Consider the following 23415-nt stretch of genomic DNA (forward strand, 5'->3'; position numbering starts at 1 on the left):
AATTCCTAAAAAATCAACTAAGCATTCAACCATTCAGTTGAGACCATAGCAATAATTTCCCCAAAGAAAATTGGTGTAAGACAAGAATATACAGTGTCCATTATTTATTTGTCCAGTGAAAAAGGATTTCGTTGGAGAAATCCAATTGTGTTTGTCACTTCTTATCATCATATGGATCTATTTCTAAAAGCAAAAGAAATACTTTGTTTTTCAGATTCACATCTACACAGAAAATGGAAAAAATGGACAAAATAGACACTTAAAATTATTGAAATGTGAGGGCAATTTTTCCAGATAGACACCTAAAAGTCTCTCAGGGCACCAGCCTCAAAACTGATATTAATGGCCACTTTTAATGGTCTTACCAGTTGGACAAAGGACCAAACTGTCACAGAAGGTGAAGCAGGAGGTCCTGTCAAAGTAGTCCAAGACACATTGCCATGACAGTGACTGATGTATAGACATTCTAAATCAAAAGACATCAGCTGCAAAACTTTACAGTTAGGAAACCATGATTTTAAAGATGTGCTGAACGGTGTTTTTAACTTCTAGTTTTAATTTTTTCATAAAGAAGAGATGACATTCAGTGGCTGATAACCATTAAGAATATATTTTTTTATTACTATAGCTGTTACATCAAGTTCAAAACATTTTGTTATCAAGGCAGACCCATTACACCTATACAAAGCTGCTTGTCTAATTACATAGACATATTCTGGTTCCCAACTTTTGCATGCTTTGATTAAATGCTGTGAGGCATTTCTAATTTGTTAATTAATAAACAAATGCTAAGATATACTTTGTGAATCTACATGATCACTTTCACAGCTCATTCAAAATTCTTATTCCAAAACACTTCAACAATGCAGATGTTTAATTGCAGAGGAATGTAGAATTGAACAAGATCTATCTTCTTCATAAAACTGTGTCTCTGATCTACCAGCACTGAAGCTGTTAGAACAGTCACATACCAAGACTGACTTCTTCTCAGATGATGCACATGTGATCTGTAAGGAGATTCTCCTGGAGAAGGCTCATTCTGTGTGCTAGACCAAGTTACAGAAGTTAATGATGGCATAGGATCTAGGGAGGCAAGGAGAAACAGACACAAATATGGATCCTTATTTCCAAAAATTCTATTTACTATTTGCAAAGGCAACCCTCAAGAAAAATTTCTTTACTTCAACCAAGTCCAGAAAAGGTGATTTGCTGACATTCAAAATATTGACTTTTGTAATTTGTAGGCAACCAGTTGGGAGAAAGCTGGATGTGTATCAAAATTTAGAGCATTCTAGCCTGGCAGCCAGGGAACAATGAGCAGAAAAAGATTTCTGCATCTGTAGGTTACTGTAATTAGTAAAGAGCATTCTGTGAAATCTCCTAGGACACAAAATTAGAACTGGTTCACATTCATACAAAATAAGAGGAATTTCATGTGTACAATTTGATGACTACATTTGACTTTCAGTTGTTAGCAGATTTTTCAGGGTGGAAAGTAAGCAGACTACAGATGGGGAACACATTAGAGCTGGCTCAGCAGGGTTAATTCTGGCATGATGCTGCATTACTAGTCAGCTGCAGTGCCTCAGCACCCCACTCCAGGGACCAGACTAATTGTGCATGGAGCTGGCAGGGAGTCAGGAGCTTTGTTAACTCCCGATCAGCATTAGCCATTCTAAATAAAGCTCAGCTTTACATAGACAAATGTAGGTGACTCCACATGATCCTCATCAGTACCCCAGAGTTTTCTTTCATGTGGAGTATGCTATTTCACCCATAATAAAAATAATGGAAAGCGACTACAAGTAGAAGAAAGATTTTGTCCAAAGATGTCCCACTCCAGTTTCAGTCCTTCTGTACACACTTCCCTTCTCCAAAACACGTATAAGGAAAGCAGGAGGTTAAACAAATTAACCTGTAGAAGAAAGCAGACCCTTTGCATTGTCACAGGTGCATAAATAAAAACCCACAATAAAAAAAAAAAAGTGCATTTGGTGTGCTTGTTACTATAGAGGGAAAATGTTTCATTATAATGAGAAGAGTTTTAACTATTACTGAGCATTGCAGAAGTTTATAGCCTACACAAAAAACTTTTCCAGGGACACAGAACCACTCAGCAGAAATTCAGACCAACTAGATAAACAATTCACTAGCATAACATCCTGTGACAAGGTAAATTGGAAAAAGTAAAAATAAAAGGGCAACCAAATTAAGACCTTGCCACAACTAAATACAAAACCAAAATCCACCAGATTGCTAGATCGTATACTAAAAAAAACCTCTAGAATAAATCTGAAATGGACTATAATGAAAGTAAATTAGTATCAGCAGGGAAAAATTGCAGTACTTATCAGCTCCGAAGAGCACCTCTATGAGCTCTAGAAGGCCACCATATTGTTAGATTGTAGAAGAAAGTTTGTACTATATTTGAAATAAAAATTACAGAGCTCATTTTGTGGTCTAAAGATCTACATTTTTCTCATAATATCAAGAGATTTGCAGAGTCAAATGTGAACATATTTTTTTCACAACATTACAGAGATATAGAAACTTTTGATGTTGAAGAAGATTTTGAGAAACTTTCTAGGGGCAGATTATAAGACAAGCCTTGCAATAACAAGTTTCCAAACCTTTACATGAAAAAGACAATGTCAACAGATCAGGCAGAAGGCAAGGAAGAAAAAGCAGGGTGGGGGCAGGATTTTTTCCTACACCTATTAATTTTTTGTAGCCAAAATTCATAAATAAAATTCATATTTTATATGAATTGACCAATAATGTGATCTTGATATCAATCACTGTTGCAGACTACTGATGCGATCCACAATCAGCCGAAGGCAATGGAAACAGTTTTTAATTACAAATTTAAATATGCCTGCAAAACAGATTTCTTTCTTCCTTCATTCATCTCATCTTGAGTCATAACAAATCTTACATCTTCACATAGAATCAGATGTAGAACTCACCCTATACCAATGCACAGAGAAAGCATAAAAGACAAGGGTACCTAGGACAAACTGTGCTTACCACATCTATACAGCACAGCAAATGACTCCAGGTTTCAGAACAAGGCCTCTGAGCTGCGTTGCTGAAATCAAATCATTTCAGAGTACCTGGACAATCTGGGCATAACTGATTTGTTAATGAGAAATAACCTGCTTTAAGAATGTCGGCAACACCACTACCCAGTGTTAAAAAATTAAATCACAGCTGGCTCACAATTTTTAGTGTATTTATATATACACATTAATGATGGGAGTCTAGTACAATTGGTAAGCTCAAATGTATCTTTGTAAATAATTAGTTAAAATGTTGCTAGGAAGAAGTTACTGTTACACAGCTTCAACAATTATTCAAAATCTATTCCAAAAACCATACAAAAGTTGAATCTCAGATTTTACTTACACTACCAAGGTGCACTGAGTTATCTCAAGTATAGCACAAGAAGGAAGTAGCTACATGGTCTAGTTAGTTAAAACAGAGCAAGCTGAATTGCGACACTAGTAGGAGATGCACAGTACTTTTGTCATCTCATTTTCCACAAAGTATTTTTACTTTAACAGTAAAATACTGAAAAAAAATTTGTTCACAATGGTGCCTCTGTGCTTCATAGGAATTGCAGGTACAATTCCCACTCTCCTATATGAGCCATCCTTCTCAGCTAACTTGGTTATAGGAACCATCTACTTGCTCCAGAAATACTTTTCCAGAAGAAAACAGAAACAGTAGAATGATTGCCAAGCTGTAACCACATCTGGAAAAACTCATTAAAGGCCTCAGTCCCTCAGAAACCCAAATGGATTGATAAAACCAAATGATATGGGCAGTGAAGAATGATAAAGACTGAACCCCAGCATATTTCACAGAAAGGCATTTTAGAGAAACAACTTATTTTCTAGAAGAACCGTCTCATTTATCTGGAATAAAGAATAGATTCAACCCATTCCCACTTCCAAATAGATGCAGATGACTATGCGCAATGACCTTACCAAAAAGGTACACAACTTCTACATTAGTTATTGCCAAAGTGGAAATAAGATCTAAAAAAGATAAAGATCTAAAAACCATTCTGAAATAACAGCATTACTTAAAATTGGACAGGGTTAAGAAGTTAGTCAAAGGTAGGGAAATCTACTAAATTTGTCATGTGCTTAGCAAGTTTTACTAAATTCTTCAGAACTGAAAAGTTGGAAAATATTTCTAACAGTGTTAAGTCACTATTGTAATTACTACTGCTGAGCAATAATATTTTACCTATGAAAAGTCCATAATTTGTCTAATAGGAGTAAATGAAAACTAACTGGATCACTCTAGTCAGTTCTCTAGCATTCACTGTGGAAATGCAAATCACATTTGCTACAGAAAAAAGGAAAGAATAAAATATCATTATTATATTTGAAAAGTCATCAGCAATGAAAATTAACTATTTTTTCTCTGAACTATCTGCTTCTTGTATATTCCGATTTATACCTTGGTGCCAAAAATTAGTTCTTTCTACTTCTATTCTTGTAAAATCCTATGGCATATGTCTAACTATGTCTGCTTCTGTATTATAGAACAATGCTGTTTTAAGAGGAAGTAAAATTTAGAAATCCATATAGATGACTTTATAAATAACTTGCATTGCTGAATCCTCTTGAACAATGGTACATAATACATAATAGGCATACAGAAATTCATAATCTTTTCATACCCATGAGAGTGAGAAAGACACCTGGAACACTATGCAGCATCATTAATGCACTTATTCGGACCTGGAATACAGGCAGGTGCTGAAGAAAAGGCCAACAGGCAAATTCTGAGATACATTATGTGAATTCACCTAGCTGAGACATAGAAAATTCAAAGCAACTACCATTTTACTTATACCTAATGTCAGTACTGAAATGCAAATCCCACAATGCCACTGAAATGCAATTCAAGCAAGAAAAGAAGCCATCAGGCTTTTCCAGCACCTGAATCCTTTTTGAATTAAAAAAAAAAAGTTTTAAAGTTAACTTTATTTATGCAACTTAGAGTTAAGAGACAACAACAGAAGCTAGACAAATTACATTCCTGCAACTACAGTGAAAAAAATTTCAGGCATTGAACAGATGCCTAAGCATCGAACCAACTGGGAATTGAACAGATGTTATTCTTATAAAGGTAGAACAAAACCAGGAAAACATACGTAGAAATTATTTCAAATAGGTTGCCTTCTAATGGTCACTCGTATCTATGTACTCATGTAGCTGGTATCCTCAAAATTATTCCAAACACTGCAAAGGTCAAAGGCAAGGGCAGCTTGATGGTTCAGGAGCAGCACTGCTGTAGATGTGGATGACAGACTAGGATCCCAGCCCAGTTCTTCCTTTCCAAACTAGAAAACACAGCAAGGCACACTTCCCTTGCACAAAGTAGATTTTGTACGTTAAATCAAAGCTTCTATAACTGATGAATTCCAGAACACAGCCACAAGTGCTCTGCAGTTAAGCCTGAATGTATTGATTTCCTCATTCTATTATGAATATCTATGGCAAATATTTCAGCTTATCTGTTATACAAGCTTAATATTCAACCCATAAATTTGAACTTCTGTCTTTTTTTCCTGATGCTGCCTGTATTTCATGTCTTAAGAAATGCAAACACAGAGCATCATATTCTATACTTTTTTTCATCCCACCTATTTCATGAGGTATAAAGGGACTATGAATGACTTACTATTATTCTACTCATCCCACAATCCAATGTCTGCAACCAAACCAGCTTCTGCACTGAAACATCCCTACATCAACTTTTCTTTCCTCTGGGTTTGACACTATTGTCTTTAGAAAGAAAGAAAGTAAATTCCGCTAAAATAAGGGATACAAGCTCCATCAGCAACTTTTCCATGTGACATTTTTTGTTAATACACTCAGAAGACAAAAGAAAAAAAGAGAGAGAGAGAACAGTGAAGGTCAGTAACTGAAAACCTGAAAACCAGCTGGATTATTAAAGGTAGCTTGAGATTTATAGGACAAAAAAAAGTTTGGTGCAATGAAAAAGGAAGATGCTTTGGATACAGAGAGAGTACGGACAAAGTAACTAAGTATTTTATTAAACAAAGTAAACCACAGATTCTAATGTCATAAATACACAAAATCTACATAATTTCAGCTCTGTCAAAAAATGACTTCTTGTTCATCCTGCCTCCAACTGGCAGAATTTTTAGGTCTTAGTGATTTTTATTTCCATAAACATACAGACACATAAGCAAGTTACTACAAGATAAAACAGGAGATGAGCTTGCAGACCATCAGCTACTTTAAGATACACAATGTGCACATACTTACATAGTTGTACCACACAGTAAACACACATAAACCATCTCAACCCAATTTTATTTAGTGCAGCATTAACTCTAATAGCTTTAATAGCACGAACATAACAACATAGGTAGCAAATTTACACCCAGATCTTTGCAGTCTTGCTTTTGTGCATCCATATATTAAAGTTTTCCAAAATCAACCTAACACCTTTACAAATCCTTTGAAAAACACAGAGAACCTAATCTGTGTTATTTTAAAAAGACAGAGGAAAAATAAACTGCAGATCAACAACTGATACTCTAAAGTTTTACAATTATCTCCACAATTAGATTAGATAGTAGTGATGTTAACATCTAAATCAATACACAATTAAGTATGAGGGAACTTTTCCCACTAGACACCACTGTACCACACTTCTAACCGTTGATAGAAACTTCCGACTGAACATAGTGTTTATCAGAAAATGCCAGTTTATTGGGTATGAAGAGTTTTGTGCTGGCACCTCTGATCTGAGGAAGCCAAATCATCGATACGTTTCTGATGGAAGCTTTCTGGTGAAGCCACCCACCCTACTGCAGCACTAACACTCTGCTCGAAGATCTGGGAATACAGCACCTAGCCCCAAGCTGCAGCCTTGCTCTCAAAGTCACAGAAGAGATTTTAAAAGCCGTAAGACTGCCAGGGTAACTTAAAGCTCTCAAGACTTTTCAGCTTCACAAAACTGCCCCGCTTAGTGTCAAGGAGCTTGGAAAAGCTTTTACCAGCCACCAGCTCTCAGGGCCAAATAGCTCTTTGCAGCAAAGGCCCCCCTCCAAGTGGGGTCTACTTTCACACCCTAGGCAAGGAGCTTAGAAAATCTGAGAATACAGAATAGAACTGGATGTAACTGTATTTTGAAAAAGAAAAATGTTGTCCTCTGAACTAGAAATCCCAAGTTGGAAGCTGCTGCAGTACTGATTACAAAGGGAAAAGCATATACAACACGCAGAAATCAACTAAGATGCTGCACTCGTGTTTGCTATATGTCAGTTACACAATAAGGTTTGCTAGCACAGCTGTCATTCAGGAGTATCCTTCAACTGATTAGCTCATATAAACATAAAATACAGTTAAACCACTCACTAATATGTAATGCTAACAGAAAATCATCCATATTCCTAAATCAAAGACTGAGGTTTTGGCCCATAGCCCAGTTTGCTACATGCTACTGCTAGCAGGACTTGATAGTGAGAGGGCATACCTGCAACTGCTAAATCTGTCACACTGCTTTTAAGCAGGCCTTTGTGAAAAGGTTGAATCACTGTAACTATTAATCCATCCTTTCTCACTCACACGCAGGAGGAGTTAAAATTTGGTGTTGCAAGGGAAGTAGTTTAATTGGGGAGAAAGGCGTTTTGGAAGCAAGTGTCACAGCTGACCTTGCTCCTGCATTCATTCACCTTAGAGAATTTCTCTGCTACATTTCAGAAGCACCAAGAAGCCCAAGCTCAAATGGTTACTGAAATAACTAGTTCTAAACCTACATTTATTCTTTTTGTAGACAAAGAAATGACTATGATTTTACTTCACCTTTAAGACATGTCATAGTGGCGTCTCAAGCAGCCCTTTAAAGATGGGCCACATTTTTAGCATGCTCTACACAATCCAGATCCCCCCACACCCTCGGAAAGATTATCAAGAATTTCTGTAACATCAACCCAGTACCTTTCCATTACTTTTAAAAGGAAATAGTTAGCCAAATTTTGACATTAGAGTCCTATTACAGTTATGTAAATTAAGTCAATTTGTCCTTCCTTCAATTAAACATGTTAATTTCTCAGTGGACTCAACACCATTTTCTTCAATTGTCACATATGCCATCATCACAGAGTATGCTGCAGCCTTAAAGAAAATTAGCCAAGTATCTGGTCTTTCAGACTCTACCTATGCCAGTAAACCTCATGTAACTCAACTCTATGAAATTCAAAGGCATACTCAAATGAGAAAGTTTCTCAGATCCCCACATACAAGAACACAACCTTCGTGTTCCACAGTGACAGTAAGTGCCAGAAAACCACTCTCTAACAACCAGACAGCAGAATTAGGACTCAACACAAGAGGCACTTAGCCCATAAATTATTAGACTTCTACATGGCCATCTTTACCTCCTTCTGTTTAATAATGTTCAGTTATATTTGCCTGAAGATTAGATTACAATAGAAGTACATGTATATAGTCAATCACAAGTTATTAATAGACTGCTAAGCCTGTATGAAACCTAAGCCATATATTTTAGTTTGCCATTACTGAGATTCATTCATTAATTTGATTTTGGTAAAAGGTATTTAACAATTTGCATAATTTCTTCAGCAGAAGAAACCATACATCTGTTAAAACCTTTAAAATGAAAATACAAATAAAATTTGTATGACTTTCAACATACTTGCTAAATTTAGAGCACAAGTCATTAGGGCTGAATAAGAAACATAAGAATTGCACATAGTTCATGGTGATAGTCACTGTCATTATTGACAAACGCAACTACCAAATATTTCAAAGGGAGATCATGGTAATGTACTAGGCCTAGGAAATTTCAGAAAATTTTCCATATATTTTCATTAGCCACATTAGTTGATGACTAGCTGATGCACAGAAGAATTTAACTCATTCCTGTTGTTTTTTTTAAAGCATTATCCTTTTCACAAGATTACCTTTTATTCAGAGTCTTCTTGTTTGTCTCTGTATAAAACTGAACAAGTCGTTTCTCCCAGGTTATTCAAATCTTTCCACATCTACTAATCTCTTCTGCTGCCCTTTCTCTGGATCACATCTATTTCCACCCTCTCTATCTTGTAAGTAAAATTACCTGAATTTGATTTCAGGGGATTAAATACTATTCATTCATAGAAGGGAACAGCATTCTAAACCAGCTCCTGTTCTCTTGTGACATTATCTGCACATCTTTAAACTGTTTGCATTTTGAGCACTCGGGATCAATGGGATTATTCAACATACCACCACCAGAACATATGGGTCTTCCTCCCAGATAATCACAGTTCATTTAGAATATGCATGGTTAGCTGAAATTATTCCTTCTCTTGTGCATTTGTCAACAAGCTTCAGCTTTATTAGGTCCAGTACAAAGGACCACATAAGGACAACCTAGACTGAAAATGAGGCTTGTTGTAAAGAAAAGGAATCATATCTTGTTACTCTTTTTACAGCTACTGTTCCTGAAGATACCCAAAAGTCTTCTCAAACTTCTCAATACAGTTGCTGTTGTAACTAACACATGAAGTACAACAAAGTTCCCAAAATCATTAACATTCAGTGACCCTATCTCAGTACAATAACCCTACTTTCACAGTCAAACTGAACCCAGTTCTTACCTTATTCAACACTACCTTGTTCACAAACACCTTTGCTACAGAAGTCTTTGAAATACTGAGCATTGATCCGTTGCCCCTTATTCCAGTGGGAAAGAACGTTACAAAGCTAGTCTGTAGACTGCTAGCCTGAATGTTTGCCAGACAAAGAACTAGTCTAATGGTTGATTAAAAAAAAAAAAAAAAAGGCTTTTTTCCTTACAATTTAAATATATTCAGATAGGTCACTGACATGTAATTCAGAATCTGGCATTTCAATAAGATGTTTCCTTATAAAGTACTTTTCACTCAACAATCTTTAAGCCTTCATACACATTCACAAATTAACCTTTTGAACACCCAGAATTATCTTAATTTATAGAGGAGGAATCCAAGTAAGAAGATGGTAAGAGTTTTGCCCAGCGTGACTCAGCAAGGCAGTGAGAATTCCAAGGACCAAGCCCTGATATTCCCATCCCTAGTCACACTGTATCACTTTCAAGAGCTTTCTCCAGAGTTTACAGCTATTTTTTCAGGTTTACAGCAGAATGTAATTCTAAAAAATACAGCATAATTGTTACAGTTACTACAGCCTGTATGTTACACTTACTACAGCTTGTTACTTGGCTCTAAAACAAGCCAAGTCAAACTTGAAAAATAATATAGGGCAGCAATATGTATTGCTGAACTCAAAGAGGTTATGTATGTGACATACAAATGAGCTTCTCAAGGCAAGAGTTCTTCTTTATAAGAGATTACACTTAACCAATAGAACAAATTAAAGAGTTTTCCTATCAAGCAAACGTTATTTTTCTCAATACGTATCTTGATGTGCATTTCTACTGTTAAAAAACTGTTGGAAAACTACAGCAATTGTATTGCAGTCCAAGATCTTTTTCCTAATACTACAACTATAATTTATGTTTTGTGTAACTCATATTGATGAGTGACAAGTTTCTCTCCAGAGGGCATTTCAATGTTTACATTATACCTGTAAAATATAAATGGACAAAACCATACAGAAACAAGAAGTTGAACAAAACTATTTTTTTGCTTAAAAACCAGAGAACTAATTAAAGACTCTTAATAAATTATGCTCTACAACGGCAAATGCACATATTAAACTGCTTTTACCTGCAAATTTTGACCTAAATGCACTAAGAAATTTTTAATGAAATTAACCCTACTCTTGCCAAACACAGCGCTTTCAATTGACACGGATGCACTTTAAATATGGATACTTTCATTTTGAGATCACCACACCACAATCAGACACCTCTAGGTAAGTTACTGAGCTCAGTTCACCTATATCAACCAAAAGATTTAAAAAAAAATAAAAATTGTGGATATTATTGAAGTCTTCCTGCTAATACGGTTGTCAAAAGAATGGGTAACATCTCAGCATACATAAAAAATGGGTTCTAGTATTATACAAAACAGACTATATTTAGATTAACCAGCAACCAACAGGAATATTGTTATTGGCTCAATCTATTCAGCTCAGACAGGGCATTGCAGGAAAGAAAAACAATATTCACTACATGCATAGGGAGGGAAGAGTGGAATAACTCACTTTTAAAAGGGAAAAAATTGCAACAGGGAAATTCAATTACATTGAAAGACAGAGAATAAAAACTAATGAAGTTCTGTTTTCCACGAAATTAATCTGTGGGATTCATTGGAACACGAATGCATCCCAGCCAAAAAGAGTTACTAGGAATAAATGAGGGATTTGATATTTAACAAGAATAGAGTGAGCGATCAGAGCAAATACCCCCCCAAAAAAATTACCAACCGATGTTGAGGGTTAAGTGAATGTTATTTTCAGCAGACTCATGTCTGCCTATTAAAATGGAATTTCTTGCATCATCTTCTAAGATTTCTGGGCTCGTGATCCCATGATCAAGCTAAATGCCATTTCTGAAATTATTGATCTCAAGCAAGTACTTCTGAGAAGGGCAATATGTAGAAAACTCTGTGAAAGCTGTCAAAAGACAGGGGACCATTTCTACCTTCTGTAATACTGAATCAAGTGATATAATTCCAGTATTTTAAGCAATATTCTTGTTTGTTTTCCCATCCATACTCTGTTGTTTCTTATCTTGTATTCAAGATAAGGTATTCTCCTAGTACATTGGGAACCTACTCCACTAAAGAGGATTTCCAGAGCGACATGTATACAATTGACAACATCAAGTCAGGTATTTCAAAGGAAAGTAAAACAACACTAGTTTTTAAACAGATATCATTGCAAAGTAATTCTCTCAGATCAAAGAACATAAACTGCAATGAAATATGACATATGAAAAAGCTGAAGCATCTTAGTATAGCACATCTTCTATTATTCTTCAGTTACTTTACACCTGATCTGTCTCTCTGCAATCTTTAATCACAAAAAATAAGTAAAACCAACACTTAAAACTTTCACTTATATGATGGAATTTTTCAGAACCAAATAATTTGCACTATGTAATGACCTGACTAGTATTTAAAAAGAACTATCTTGAACAGATTTAAAGGGAGTATTTCAAGACATTGAAAGAGAGAATACAAAGATTGACAAAGGTCAGTGTGCAGATGATACTCAAATAATAACCACTTATATAATTGAGACAGTTTGGGTTATTACATTATTCCAGTTTTATTCTACAGAAATTTAGAATAATTTGTTTATATCCCATGGCAAAAATCACAGCACAATTCTTTATTGACAGCTTTGGAAGTTGCTGAATTATAGTTCTCTCGCTCACAAATTTTCACATTATATGCTTCAAGGCAAGATGCTAATTTGAAAAGCTTAAACTTCTGACCAGAAATATATTTCTACTACACTTAGAGAAAACAGATGTTATAATAGTTAAAAAAAATTAGGTGGAGAAACTATTTTTCACATTCATTTATTCTGTGCTAACAGTCCCTGCATTTTATACCTCACATTGCCCAACTCCAGAACTTCATCAGTTCCACTGCAACCATGGAGATCAAAGTTCATGGCATACCTGAACAACACTTCGCTTACAGACCACAAAAACAGGAAACAAATAATATTCATCAGTCCTGTGGGACATACAACTTGTTACTTGAAGGGAAAAACTCAGTGACTATGAAATGTGAGTACACTAATTTCTGATTAAAGGAGCTGTAAACAAAGTGGCTTGAAATTAATGCTAAAGATTTTTCAGATATCATATGGGAGTAATATTGCCATCTTAGAACTCCTGCTTGCACTGCACACAAGTTTGACAGCTTTCAGGTACAGTCTAGACTTGATGTAAAACATATACCTACAATAACATGGAAGTAATTTAGCAGAATATCCAGCAAAGGGGAAGCAGGAACATTAGGGTGAACACAACAAATCCTCCCCAAGACCAAAGAGATCATTTGCTACTAAAATAATAATTACAATACTAACTCAATAATGCTGTTACATTAGCGGCTACCATGTCACTCTCAGAAGTAAGTGGAACATCCAGCCATTACTAATCAGGCTATATAGAAGAGAACTGCTGCAAAGTCAGAATGCTGGTCCATATGCTTGGACACTACTTGTTTCCTGACACAATCTATAAAACAACTAAAAGCACATTAAAAAGCACCAAAGTATGATAGGATTTACAAATACATTAATAAATGAATGTTTCTTCACATTATAGTCTTTCAATGAAATTAGCACTAGCATGGAACCAAATAACTAAGTTCAGATTCTGTATTTTTAAGCAAACGACCAAGTCTATAATGAAATTTTTCATTTCCTATTTAGTACTTTATATCTCTAAAATGATTTCATAGGGCATTAACACAAATCAATTTTTGCATAAAACTTTCCTGATCAAGAAAAGCAATGCATTGGATTATACAGTTCATTAGAAATAACACAGTAGTCACTAGACTAGTCATTAGAAATAAAGGTTGAACCGTTCAACCTTTCAAAGGCTTTTTACCCTTCAAAGTAAAATATAAGTAAAAAACTTAAGGAATGTAAACTTTAGGGAACTTCAATATCCGTCACTCAGTTCATTTCAATTTATTTCATCAGGTTCTCTCAGTGTAAAGCTGGGAATTGTCCAATTTCAAATTCCTGCAGAAGGGCTGTTGAATTCACTATAATTTTTGTACAATTTCCTTGGGAATACATGTGATTTCTTTGTTCAGACTAAAGTTTAAGATACTGCAACACATTAATTCTATTTCTTCCTTATGCAGTCTAGAAACATGGTAAAGAGAAGTGGGAAAAAATTCACAATGATGAAAACAAATGGAATTAAATTAGAGCAATGTCCCACAATGTGTAACCAAACAATCCATAACAAAACAAAGTTGAAGTTTGCAAAACAAAGTATATTCAAACCGTAAGTAATGTGAGATATATACACATGCATAATTCATGGGATGGATATACTAAGAGGCCCTGTAATTTCTGTTGTTAAATAAGTAACGAGTTACTAAAGCAATTATAACATAAGATCATGGAATTGGCTTAAGTCCAAGTTAAATCCTTCACTTGGTGATAGAAAAGCTCTGGGCTTTTAGAAGTATCTCATGTGTAAGTCATGTCAGTTTTATTCTTTGCCACTTTTCCCATGCCAGCACCAGCATCGTCAAGTGCATCAAAACCAGTCACACTAAAAACTTCAGTAACAAAATTTGTGGGCAATCTCCAACTTTGACTGTTAGCAATATTTCTTCACTATCAACTTCACTGTGCCCAGCTGACTTCTATTCACCTTTAGAACATTTTTCCTTCATTCTACATCTCAGAGCATCTGAGAAATATGAGCAAAATGTTACCTTCAATACAAGAAGTAACACAAAAGTAAATCTATATTTTTAAGGAAGTGGGGTTCCCAAAAGACTCCAGCTCCACCACAAATTCCAAAAATGCAAATTTACCCTCCATGATCTGGGTTTTTTAAGCATAATAATTCCTGTTCTTTTTTTTCGCCTCTTGGTATTCCCTTCTGCAAGTCCAACTGTTCAATAACAACATCAGCAGTAAGTTGAAAACTCCCTGTTTAGATACATCCCAATGATCCCTTGATTTAGTACATGGTTTTCTCATAATCCGTAAGGGATATGAGAAAAAAATCCGTTGAGTTATTTTAAAATCCTTAGTTATTTATTGTCATTGAATCAGAAAACATGATTGTTTTTACCTTTCTTTGTAGAAGTTTAAGCCGTTAGACATCTGTTAAGCTATTAAGCATCTGAACGACAGAGCAATGCAAGAATTAATGCATTTGTACAATATTTATTTATTTCCTATTTCAATAAAATAAGCAAAATCTCAACTATGGATATATTGTTTTTATATTACCCCTTTAAATAACCTGCTTGCTCTCTAGTTAATTAAAGTTACATTTCAAAACCATATTAACTTTTCATAGCTAACTAGTATCCATACTTCAACTGCTGACATGATAAGCTAGAAGTGGCATTCATTTGTTCACCATTTTCCCTTGCAAGGGTCATTACTTGCTATTTTACAAAAAGAAACAAAATGTATGACACAGTAAGCCTCCTTTTATTAGTTAATAAAAAGCATGAGTGGTGTGAAAATATTGCCTATCTCTTTTATTAGAAAAACAATTAAATCCAGTTCCGCAGGCACAACACTTGATGGGAGGTATGATGCCAGAGAGCATTACATTTTACTAAGTCTTTAAAAGGATCATTAATCTTTCGGTCATGGATCTCTGACACTTAAGTCTAACAGCAACAAGCAGAAGCAAACACACAGCGCTCTCTTTCTGTCTTTGTAGTGATAGAAATCATAGTAAACTCTTAAGAAGACAATAGCTAAAATTAGCCAAAGAGAAATCTGTTTAATCCACTTTCATCTCTCTGATTTTAGAAAATCTCATTAGTGTAAATATTTTCACTTTCATTGCTACACTGAATCAACCAAGACATTTCAAGGCAAGCTCAGAACTCTGCATAGTGCTCCTACTTTACAATCACTTTTATACTCACCTAGACATTAAGTCTTCAGTAAATGTACTATCCATTTTATCTATTCAACAGTATAGCTCGAGTACTACATGACCAAGGAACAACTAAAAAAAACTAAAAAGCAGACTGAATTTATTTGAATCCTTTTGCTTCTATGTCAAATCCACTTAAAACACAGAGCATTATCCAAAGAAATGGTAGACAATCCATGTAGCCTTTTGTATGCTGCTGTCAGAGAAAGTAACCCGTGGCATCATATACACATGCAGCGAAGCCTCTTTGTCCCTGTGCCTGCTTTTCCTTACCTGAAGATATGGAAGATTAAGTTTTTGTTAATTTCTGAACACAATAACAAAGACTTTCACCCTTAACGCTGGAGAAAAAAACCAACAACAACAACAAAATAAACTTACAATCTTCATGTAAAAAAAAAATTAAATTAGATTTTATTATTACATTAAATCCCCATGTGACCAAACATGTTAGGAAGATGCTTACTGCCTTCTCCATATTTCAGGTCATTATGCCTACCCTGAGCATTCCGACCTTTCAGAATTCAAAATCAACCCAAGAAGCACCCGAAACGCGGGAGCAAGCACACCTAACCTATGGAAACGAGCACCGGAGACAGGATTTAACGATCAGTACTCAAGGCAGTACAGCATCCCCTTCACCTTAGAATAAGTCAATACTAAATAAATCGCGAGGACTGGACGGAGGGGGGTGGCTACAGTACTGAGATTAACCTGGAAGGCACCGGCGGAGCTCAGCCCCATCCTCATTCACCTCTGACCGAGCCGATACGCGCCGCCGGTCCGTTCCGTGCCCGGGTGACGGCTCCGAGCCCGCCGCTCGCAGTACCGGCACCCGCTTTGCGCGGCCACCGGCACGAAGCGCCGCCAGCCCCTCGGAAAGCCAGGGGGAGAGCCGAGGCCGCCCGCGGCGGCCGTTAACGGCACCAACGGCTGCCGCGCGAGGAGCCAGCGGGAGGGAGCGGCCGCACGCGGGTTAAGGACGCCGCGCGCCGGGGGAATGGGCACCGGCCACCGCCGCGCGCCGCCCAGGGCGGACGGGCCGGCAAACAGGCACCGGAACGGCTCGATGCGGAGCCAGGCAGGGCGGGCTGAGGCGCCCACAGACGGGGCGGGATGGGGCGAGCCGAGGACAGGAGGGCGCCAGCCGCGGGCCGAGCGGGCACAGCCAAGGGCAGGGACGGGCAGCAAGGACGCAGGGCGCGAGGGAGGCGCTGAGGCGGCGGCCCCCCGGGCGGGGCCCTGGGCGCGCCCCTTACCTGGCAGGATGTGCCCGTGACCCCCGCGGGGCAGGCGCAGGTGTAGGCGGCCGGAGGCTGAGGCAGGAGCAGCTGGAGGCGGCGGGGCGCGGCGGGGCCCCGGGCCGGCACCGGCGAGCAGGTGCCGTTGTTGCGGCAGGGCTGGCTGAGGCAGGGGTCCCGGCCGGGGGGCGCGGCCGTGGCCGGCCCGGGAAGGCAGGCGCGGCGCTGGGCCAGGGCGAGCAGCAGCAGCAGGAGGAGCGGGGCGGCTCGGGGCATGGCGGCGGGCCGTGCGGGTGCGGGTGCCGCTCCGCTGCGGGCACCGGCGGGGAGGGAAGAAGGGGATGGAGACAGCGGCCGCCCGGCTGCTCCCGACCCGCGTTCCCCGGGCAACGGGCGGGCGGGGACTGGGAGGGGAGGAGCCGGCCGCCGCGCGCCCGGCAGGGGGCAACCGCCCGCCCGCAGCGCGCAGGGCCCGGCCCCGGCAGTCCGGGTGCGCAGGGGGAGGCGGCGGCGCCGGCGCTTGCTTCGGCCCTAGACCCGCGGCGGAGCTCAGGGCGGGGCGGGCGGGGCTGCGCGCCCGGGCACGGGGCGCGGCCCTGGGCAGGCCGGTGTAAACGGCAGCAGCGCGACGGGTGTAAACGGCTGTGCCACGGCGCTGGCTGAGCGCTGCGCTGGGGCAGCCAGGCACCCTGCAGGAGAAACTCCCTCTTCCGGAGAAGTCACCGCTTGCTGCTTACTTGCCGTTTCACCAGTGTAATCTGCTGATAATTACTTTCAAGTTCTGTTAAGACCAAAGCAGAGGCGGTTGAAAAGCATAACAATGCTGTCAGTCCTCAGATTGCAAAAAAAGCTGTGTGCTTGGTCAGCTGAGGGTGTCTACAGCTGATTTTTAAAATTCGATTTGGATTTTGCTAGTCTTTTGGGGATTTTTTTACTACCTCTGATTAGAACTAAGATACATGGGTCTGTAAATCAGTTAAGGGAGAGCAGGAAGAAAACCCATGTTCCCTAACCTTCTATTCGTTTGCTTCTGCAAAAGTATTTAAATCTAACGCCTTTTCACATCTCTGGCCAGGATTATGGGAGGACTGACAGCAGCAGCATGCTAGTGCTTCTTGTAGTCCTTTGCACTTCACGTGCAGCTGAAACCTGTATCACGGGCAGAAATAACTGGTGATGCTAGTTAAACTGAAAACTCACAGGGGTTTCTAGCAGCCCGAACATGCTCCTAGATCCCCACACACAGGCTGAAGTGAACTGCCACTGCTCCTTCAGCACCTGTCAAGCCCCATGGGACCCTGCCCCAGCTCCCACTGCTGCCGGGCCCACCTGCAGCCCCAGCTCTGGAATGAGCCCTTGGTTCAAACTGGTCCAATTTACTTCAACAGTGGGCTCTGATGTTTACTACAGCCTATAGGCACTGTAGTAGTACAAATAAAAAACAATCAATCTTAGTTACATATATTTGAATTGTTTCTTTATTTTACAACTATCGTCTCCTTAAGGTTATTTGTTCCTTCAATATTTGTTTATCAGAGCCCTTCACACACTGAGACAAAACAAAACTGCTATACTTACCGGGCCAGTTCATCATCTCCTTTTCTTTACTGATCATTATCAAATGCTGTATCTCAGTGAAATCCAGGAACTTGAAAGACATTCTTACAATTTGAAACTGAAATACTACTTACTCTTCTTTAAGTATGGGGGGGGCCCAACCAATTTTGCAACCCAAAGAAACACATTCTTATTAATTTGCTAAGCTTGTTTATAAGAATGTCATGGAAAACAATGCCAAAGGCCTTGCCCGTATCAACTTATAACAACTGTTTGTTTGTTCTATTCCATTCACAAGATCTGTTACCTTGTTCTACAAGAAAATAATTTGGTTTGACATGATTTGTTCTTGGTAAGTCCACAGAGGCTGCTACCTGTCTCCTTGTTATCTTCCAAGTGCTCTGAAACAACTCGCATAAGTATCCCAGGTTGCTGTGGCACTTGCTGTTAAAGCAGCTGGGCTGTAATTCTCTCTGTCCTCTTTCTCAAAAAAAAAAAAAGTGTTTGTCCTTTCCCAAGCTTCTAGGACTTCCCCCGTCCACACAGGTTGTCAGAGGTAGTTGTTAATAACTAGCTTCAGCCAGTTCTCTAAACATCTTTTAAACAGATCATCAGAACGAGACAATCTGAAATGATGTTCTACTCTCTAACCCGACCCATCGCTTGTTTTGCTCAAGCTCTTCTCCTGGCTGATGCTAATTGCGCTGCCCAGCTGATCCACCTTTGTAACAAACAGGACACCTGAATAGACTGGTTAAGTACTGCCCCTATTTTTTAACTGTTCTTAGCACCCCCAAAGGGTTCAGTAATTCTGGTGGGATTCTGGTCTATGTTTGATGCTTTTTAGTAGTAAGACAATACAGATAAGTATCAGAAAAGATGGTTTCAAGAGTGACAGCTAGATCAGATAATGTTGATGTAGTAGCATGGTATTCACAGAAGAGAACAACTTTAAAAATAAGCTCGACAACCAACGCAAGCAACCAAGGAGGACATAACATGGTGCCCCGAGTCAGATTGGACATAACTGTATCACGTGAGTTTCCTTAGCATTTTACAGAATATATAAGCAATGTTTACATTGTAATTGCCATTTTCATAAGGAAGTATTTAACTGTACAACAGAAAATATTATGCTGATCTAATTAGCTAGTGATTTTCCAAAATGTTGTATCTTTGTATGCATTTTAATGTTCCAATATGCATAGCTTAAATAATTTTATAGTCAGCTTCCCATAAACAAATTACTAATCTTAGTATTCAATAAGGAATTGAGCTGCCTGCCTCATTTACACTTGCTAGAATCTGAATTGTATTACCAGTCTAATAGCTTATTAGTGTGGCTTAGATAAGCTACATTACAGCTTAACTATTCATTTTGATGGAGAAATACTCATCCTCTGGTGGCTTGAAGGAGATTTTGCAGAGTATTTTATCTGTTCTGATTAAATATTTAGTGAGGAACAAAAAATCTCTGTGATTTCCTAAGAGGAATTTATATGCTTTAAATGTCCCCAATAACAACAATGATCTTTTTTCTAAATACTGTTGAATTCTTTTAAAACCACCTACTATTACTTAAATTTTTCTTTACTAGTATAAGAGCTAATTTAGATGAGACAGTTACTGTGTTGAGCCTTTTCTGAACAGTGTCTGGACTGTGATTCTTTTCTGTTTCATGTGTTGGGTCAGGCTGCCATCGTGTCTTTATGATACTGGTTTGCAGAGTCCAGAACTGACATTTTCCTCATTTGTCCCTCAGCTTGTACCTGCCTTAAAGCACCTTAGGAGTTTCACTTCCAGTCTACCAAATGGACTGTTTTTAATATCATTTGAGAAATTTCAGAAAGGTCCAACTCATGCAACTAGAGTCAGATTTCCAAAACTGCCCATTGTGTTCCCAATCCCATATCCAACAGCTGCCAAAATTAAAGCTAAATCCTTTGAAAGTCAGTGCCACAATCACTGAAGCTATTACTGTTTGTTTAGCTTAATGCATTTATTCAAAATGATTTCTACATGTATTTAACTTTTTTCCAAGCACATCGTTTCTACTCTAGCAAATTCTGTAACTGTTTGAATGATCCATGCCTCAATTTATCAAAATATTGATATATAAACATATATAAACATATAAGCAGCCCACAGAATTCAGTAGAAATATTCACCTCAGAAGTTGCATACTCAGGTGCTTCACATTGGAACTTATTTTGTCTTTCACAGGCTTGTGAGGGCAGTTTTTAGCTACAGGAAAAGGTTAGTTTAAGGCTGTGAACAGAGACAAAGTTTTACAATATATATAGTTCACTGTTATAGGTGGATGAGAGAGAAATGTTGCTTTATTTTCATATGTACCTGAATAATTGATATTTTTCGCTATGGGTGCAAGAATCTATTTTTGAGGCCAGACTGACAGGGAGGATGGTTGTATTTAAAACAAACAAACAAACATTAGGAAAAACAGATAAAGCTCTTGGAAGAACGATTAAAAGCCATATTTTGAACTCTACAAATATTAAACCTCTGATCATCAGCAGCGTTACAGCAGGACTGCAATTTGGTCAGAAATAGTCTGTTCCAGCACAGAATGATAAAACCTGTACATCATTAGTGTGAAGGTAGCAGCTGTTTGAGTGTAAGCTTACTGAAAAATAAGTTGTGAAAGGAGAAAAATACGAAACCAAGAACGGGGACAGTAATTGTAGCACGTAACATATGTAGCAACAATAACAAGAGTAACAGAAGATATAAGTGATGTATAGCTATAAGAAGTTGGTACGGTTACAGTCTTCCCCTATTTTATTACTAACAGTGCTTCCACATTCAAGTTGAAGGGTTTGTTGTAAAGCTGTCCGCTCTGCCTACCTAGTGCAGCTTGTACATCACTTACACTCTTACTTTTGAGAGAGGTAAATATCGTACCTAAGAGATCAAAGCTGGCGGAGAAGAGACTAACTCAGACAGTAGCTATCTGCAAATGTCAGCTTGGGTCATGAAGCACGGATGTTCCTCCTGTAACATGCTGGCTTCCTAGCTTTAACTCCCATCGTTGTTTTTTCACTGTCATTCCTAAGACTAATGCAGTTTCACAGAAAAACATTTAAGATTGCTTCGTGAATCTATAAATACCTCTAACCAAATAACTGATGCACGAAGGGAAATCCTACTCGATCTCAGCTAATTGGTAACTTCTTGCTACACTTTTTTCTGTTTACACTGTTCTGGACATGTAGGACCTGTATCAATTCAAAATCTGGCATCCCACAGCTGCCAAAACCAGTATCAAATGTTATTGACAGCTGGAATTTACAATTGTCTCAGAAAAATGTGCACCTGATATCAAACAGCATCTTATTCTCTGTTTCATTGCCCATACATTTCATAGGATCAAAGCTAAATTAATCTGTAAAACTGCACAGCAAACTCTTGGCAGAAAACGTATTTTGCAGGTACATATTACTAAAAACTAGCAAGAACACAGGAAAGCAGAAGGCCAATCATAGAATATGATCATAAACATCTCGAGCATCACCATGGGCATACGCAGCACTGTTCTGGTCACTCACCTCAGCACTCATTTTTCAAATTCCATGGATGGGATAGGAGTAGAACTTTTTCTATCTTTTGCATGTCACATTCCTAGTTCTAACCTAATCTTTCAATTTTTAGGCAGTTTTCAGGATGTTATTTTTGGTTAATACCTGTGGGAACTGCTCTTTCTAGAAAATCCTGTATATGGAATTATAGCATGTCTCCATAACCGCTGTCAAATGATGTTAACTACTTATTCTGGAAGAACTTGGAGATGACCAGCTACCTGCTGGGACAGAGATAAACAGAGACGCAACAGCTTCTGAACACAGGTAAATGCCACTTCACTCAAAAACAGAAATAAGATGCCAGAAAAACTTTGAAAAGTTAAAACCCTTTGAAGAAAAATAGAATTAATTATGGTCTGTAACATTCAGTCAGTTGAAGCAGAGTCATCTGAAGCGGAGACTACTCCTAATCTGCAGCTGCAAAGACCCTTGTCATTTGCATTCATTTTACTGGAAAATTTAGAAAAACTTTATATACAAATTTCTCCTGTTGAACATATTTAAATTGATAGGACTGATGTAGCACCAAACAGTGCGCTATTTCAGTTGCGTATCAACTTTTTTTGGTTCTCAGTCATTAGTAAATGCCTGCATGCAGTTTTGATTTTAAATTCTAAAGATAGCTAATTTTAGAATTGCAGTATGTTGTAGTAAAACAAGCAGATTTATCCAGTTGGGTCTTGAAAAACCCAGGAGGCTGCACAATCTCTCTTCTGGGGATACGAAGCCAAGGGGAATAATCCCTTCCCTCGACCTACCAATCTACCAGCTACGCTCCCGTTGAGGCTGCATGGGATGCTGTTGCCTTCCCTCGCTGCCAGGGCACGCTGCTGGCCCGTGTTCAGCAGAGCGGCTCTCCAGCTGGTTTCTCCCTTGACCTCTGATTTCTGGTCTAGCAGAAGTAGCCGATACTGCTGGCCATAAATTGGAAATTACCAGTCTTAGAATTCAGTGTTACTGAAGGTGGGATACTTTAAAATAGTTATCAAACAGCAAAATTGATATTTTTTTTCTCTTTTTGAACAGCATTTATCCTGCTAGCATCCCAGAATAAGTCTTGCGCCTTTGCACGCCAAAGAAATAACAAAACTGTGGGAAATCTTTCTGAATGATTAGTAACATCAATATTTCCAGTAAACTAAGCATGCCAAGCTACCAAGCAAAGACGTAAAAATTAAATACCACCATTTGTTTGAGAAGCATAGCACAGATAATAGGATTGTGGAAAACGCTGGCTTCAGGAAAGAAAGAATCAGGTAGGACATTTTCATTGTTTAGCCAATGTATTGACAGTTCTGATACATAGAAATAATCTGTGAAAAGAGGTTGGAAGAGGAGACTGGGAAATAAAGTGCCAGCTCCTAGACTGGCGAACTATTTCTGGATCGCTGCTTGCATCACCT

The 23415-nt window shown here is 38.4% G+C and overlaps 1 protein-coding gene across 1 annotated transcript in view; it reads right to left on the reverse strand.

The window, feature by feature from the left end:
• The window catches only part of DNER (delta/notch like EGF repeat containing), a gene marked incomplete at its 5' end in the record, with an annotated part of 131776 nt that extends 114644 nt beyond the window's left edge, over window positions 1–17132 (reverse strand). The window contains one exon of the mRNA XM_082003707.1: window positions 16875–17132. Coding sequence (XP_081859833.1) covers window positions 16875–17132 — 258 coding nt within the window. The remainder of the gene's footprint in view (window positions 1–16874) is intronic.
• Window positions 17133–23415: the final 6283 nt, after the last annotated feature.

The sequence above is a fragment of the Phaethon aethereus genome (assembly GCF_964289735.1).
Source record: "Phaethon aethereus genome assembly, chromosome: 9".
NCBI lineage: Eukaryota > Metazoa > Chordata > Aves > Phaethontiformes > Phaethontidae > Phaethon > Phaethon aethereus.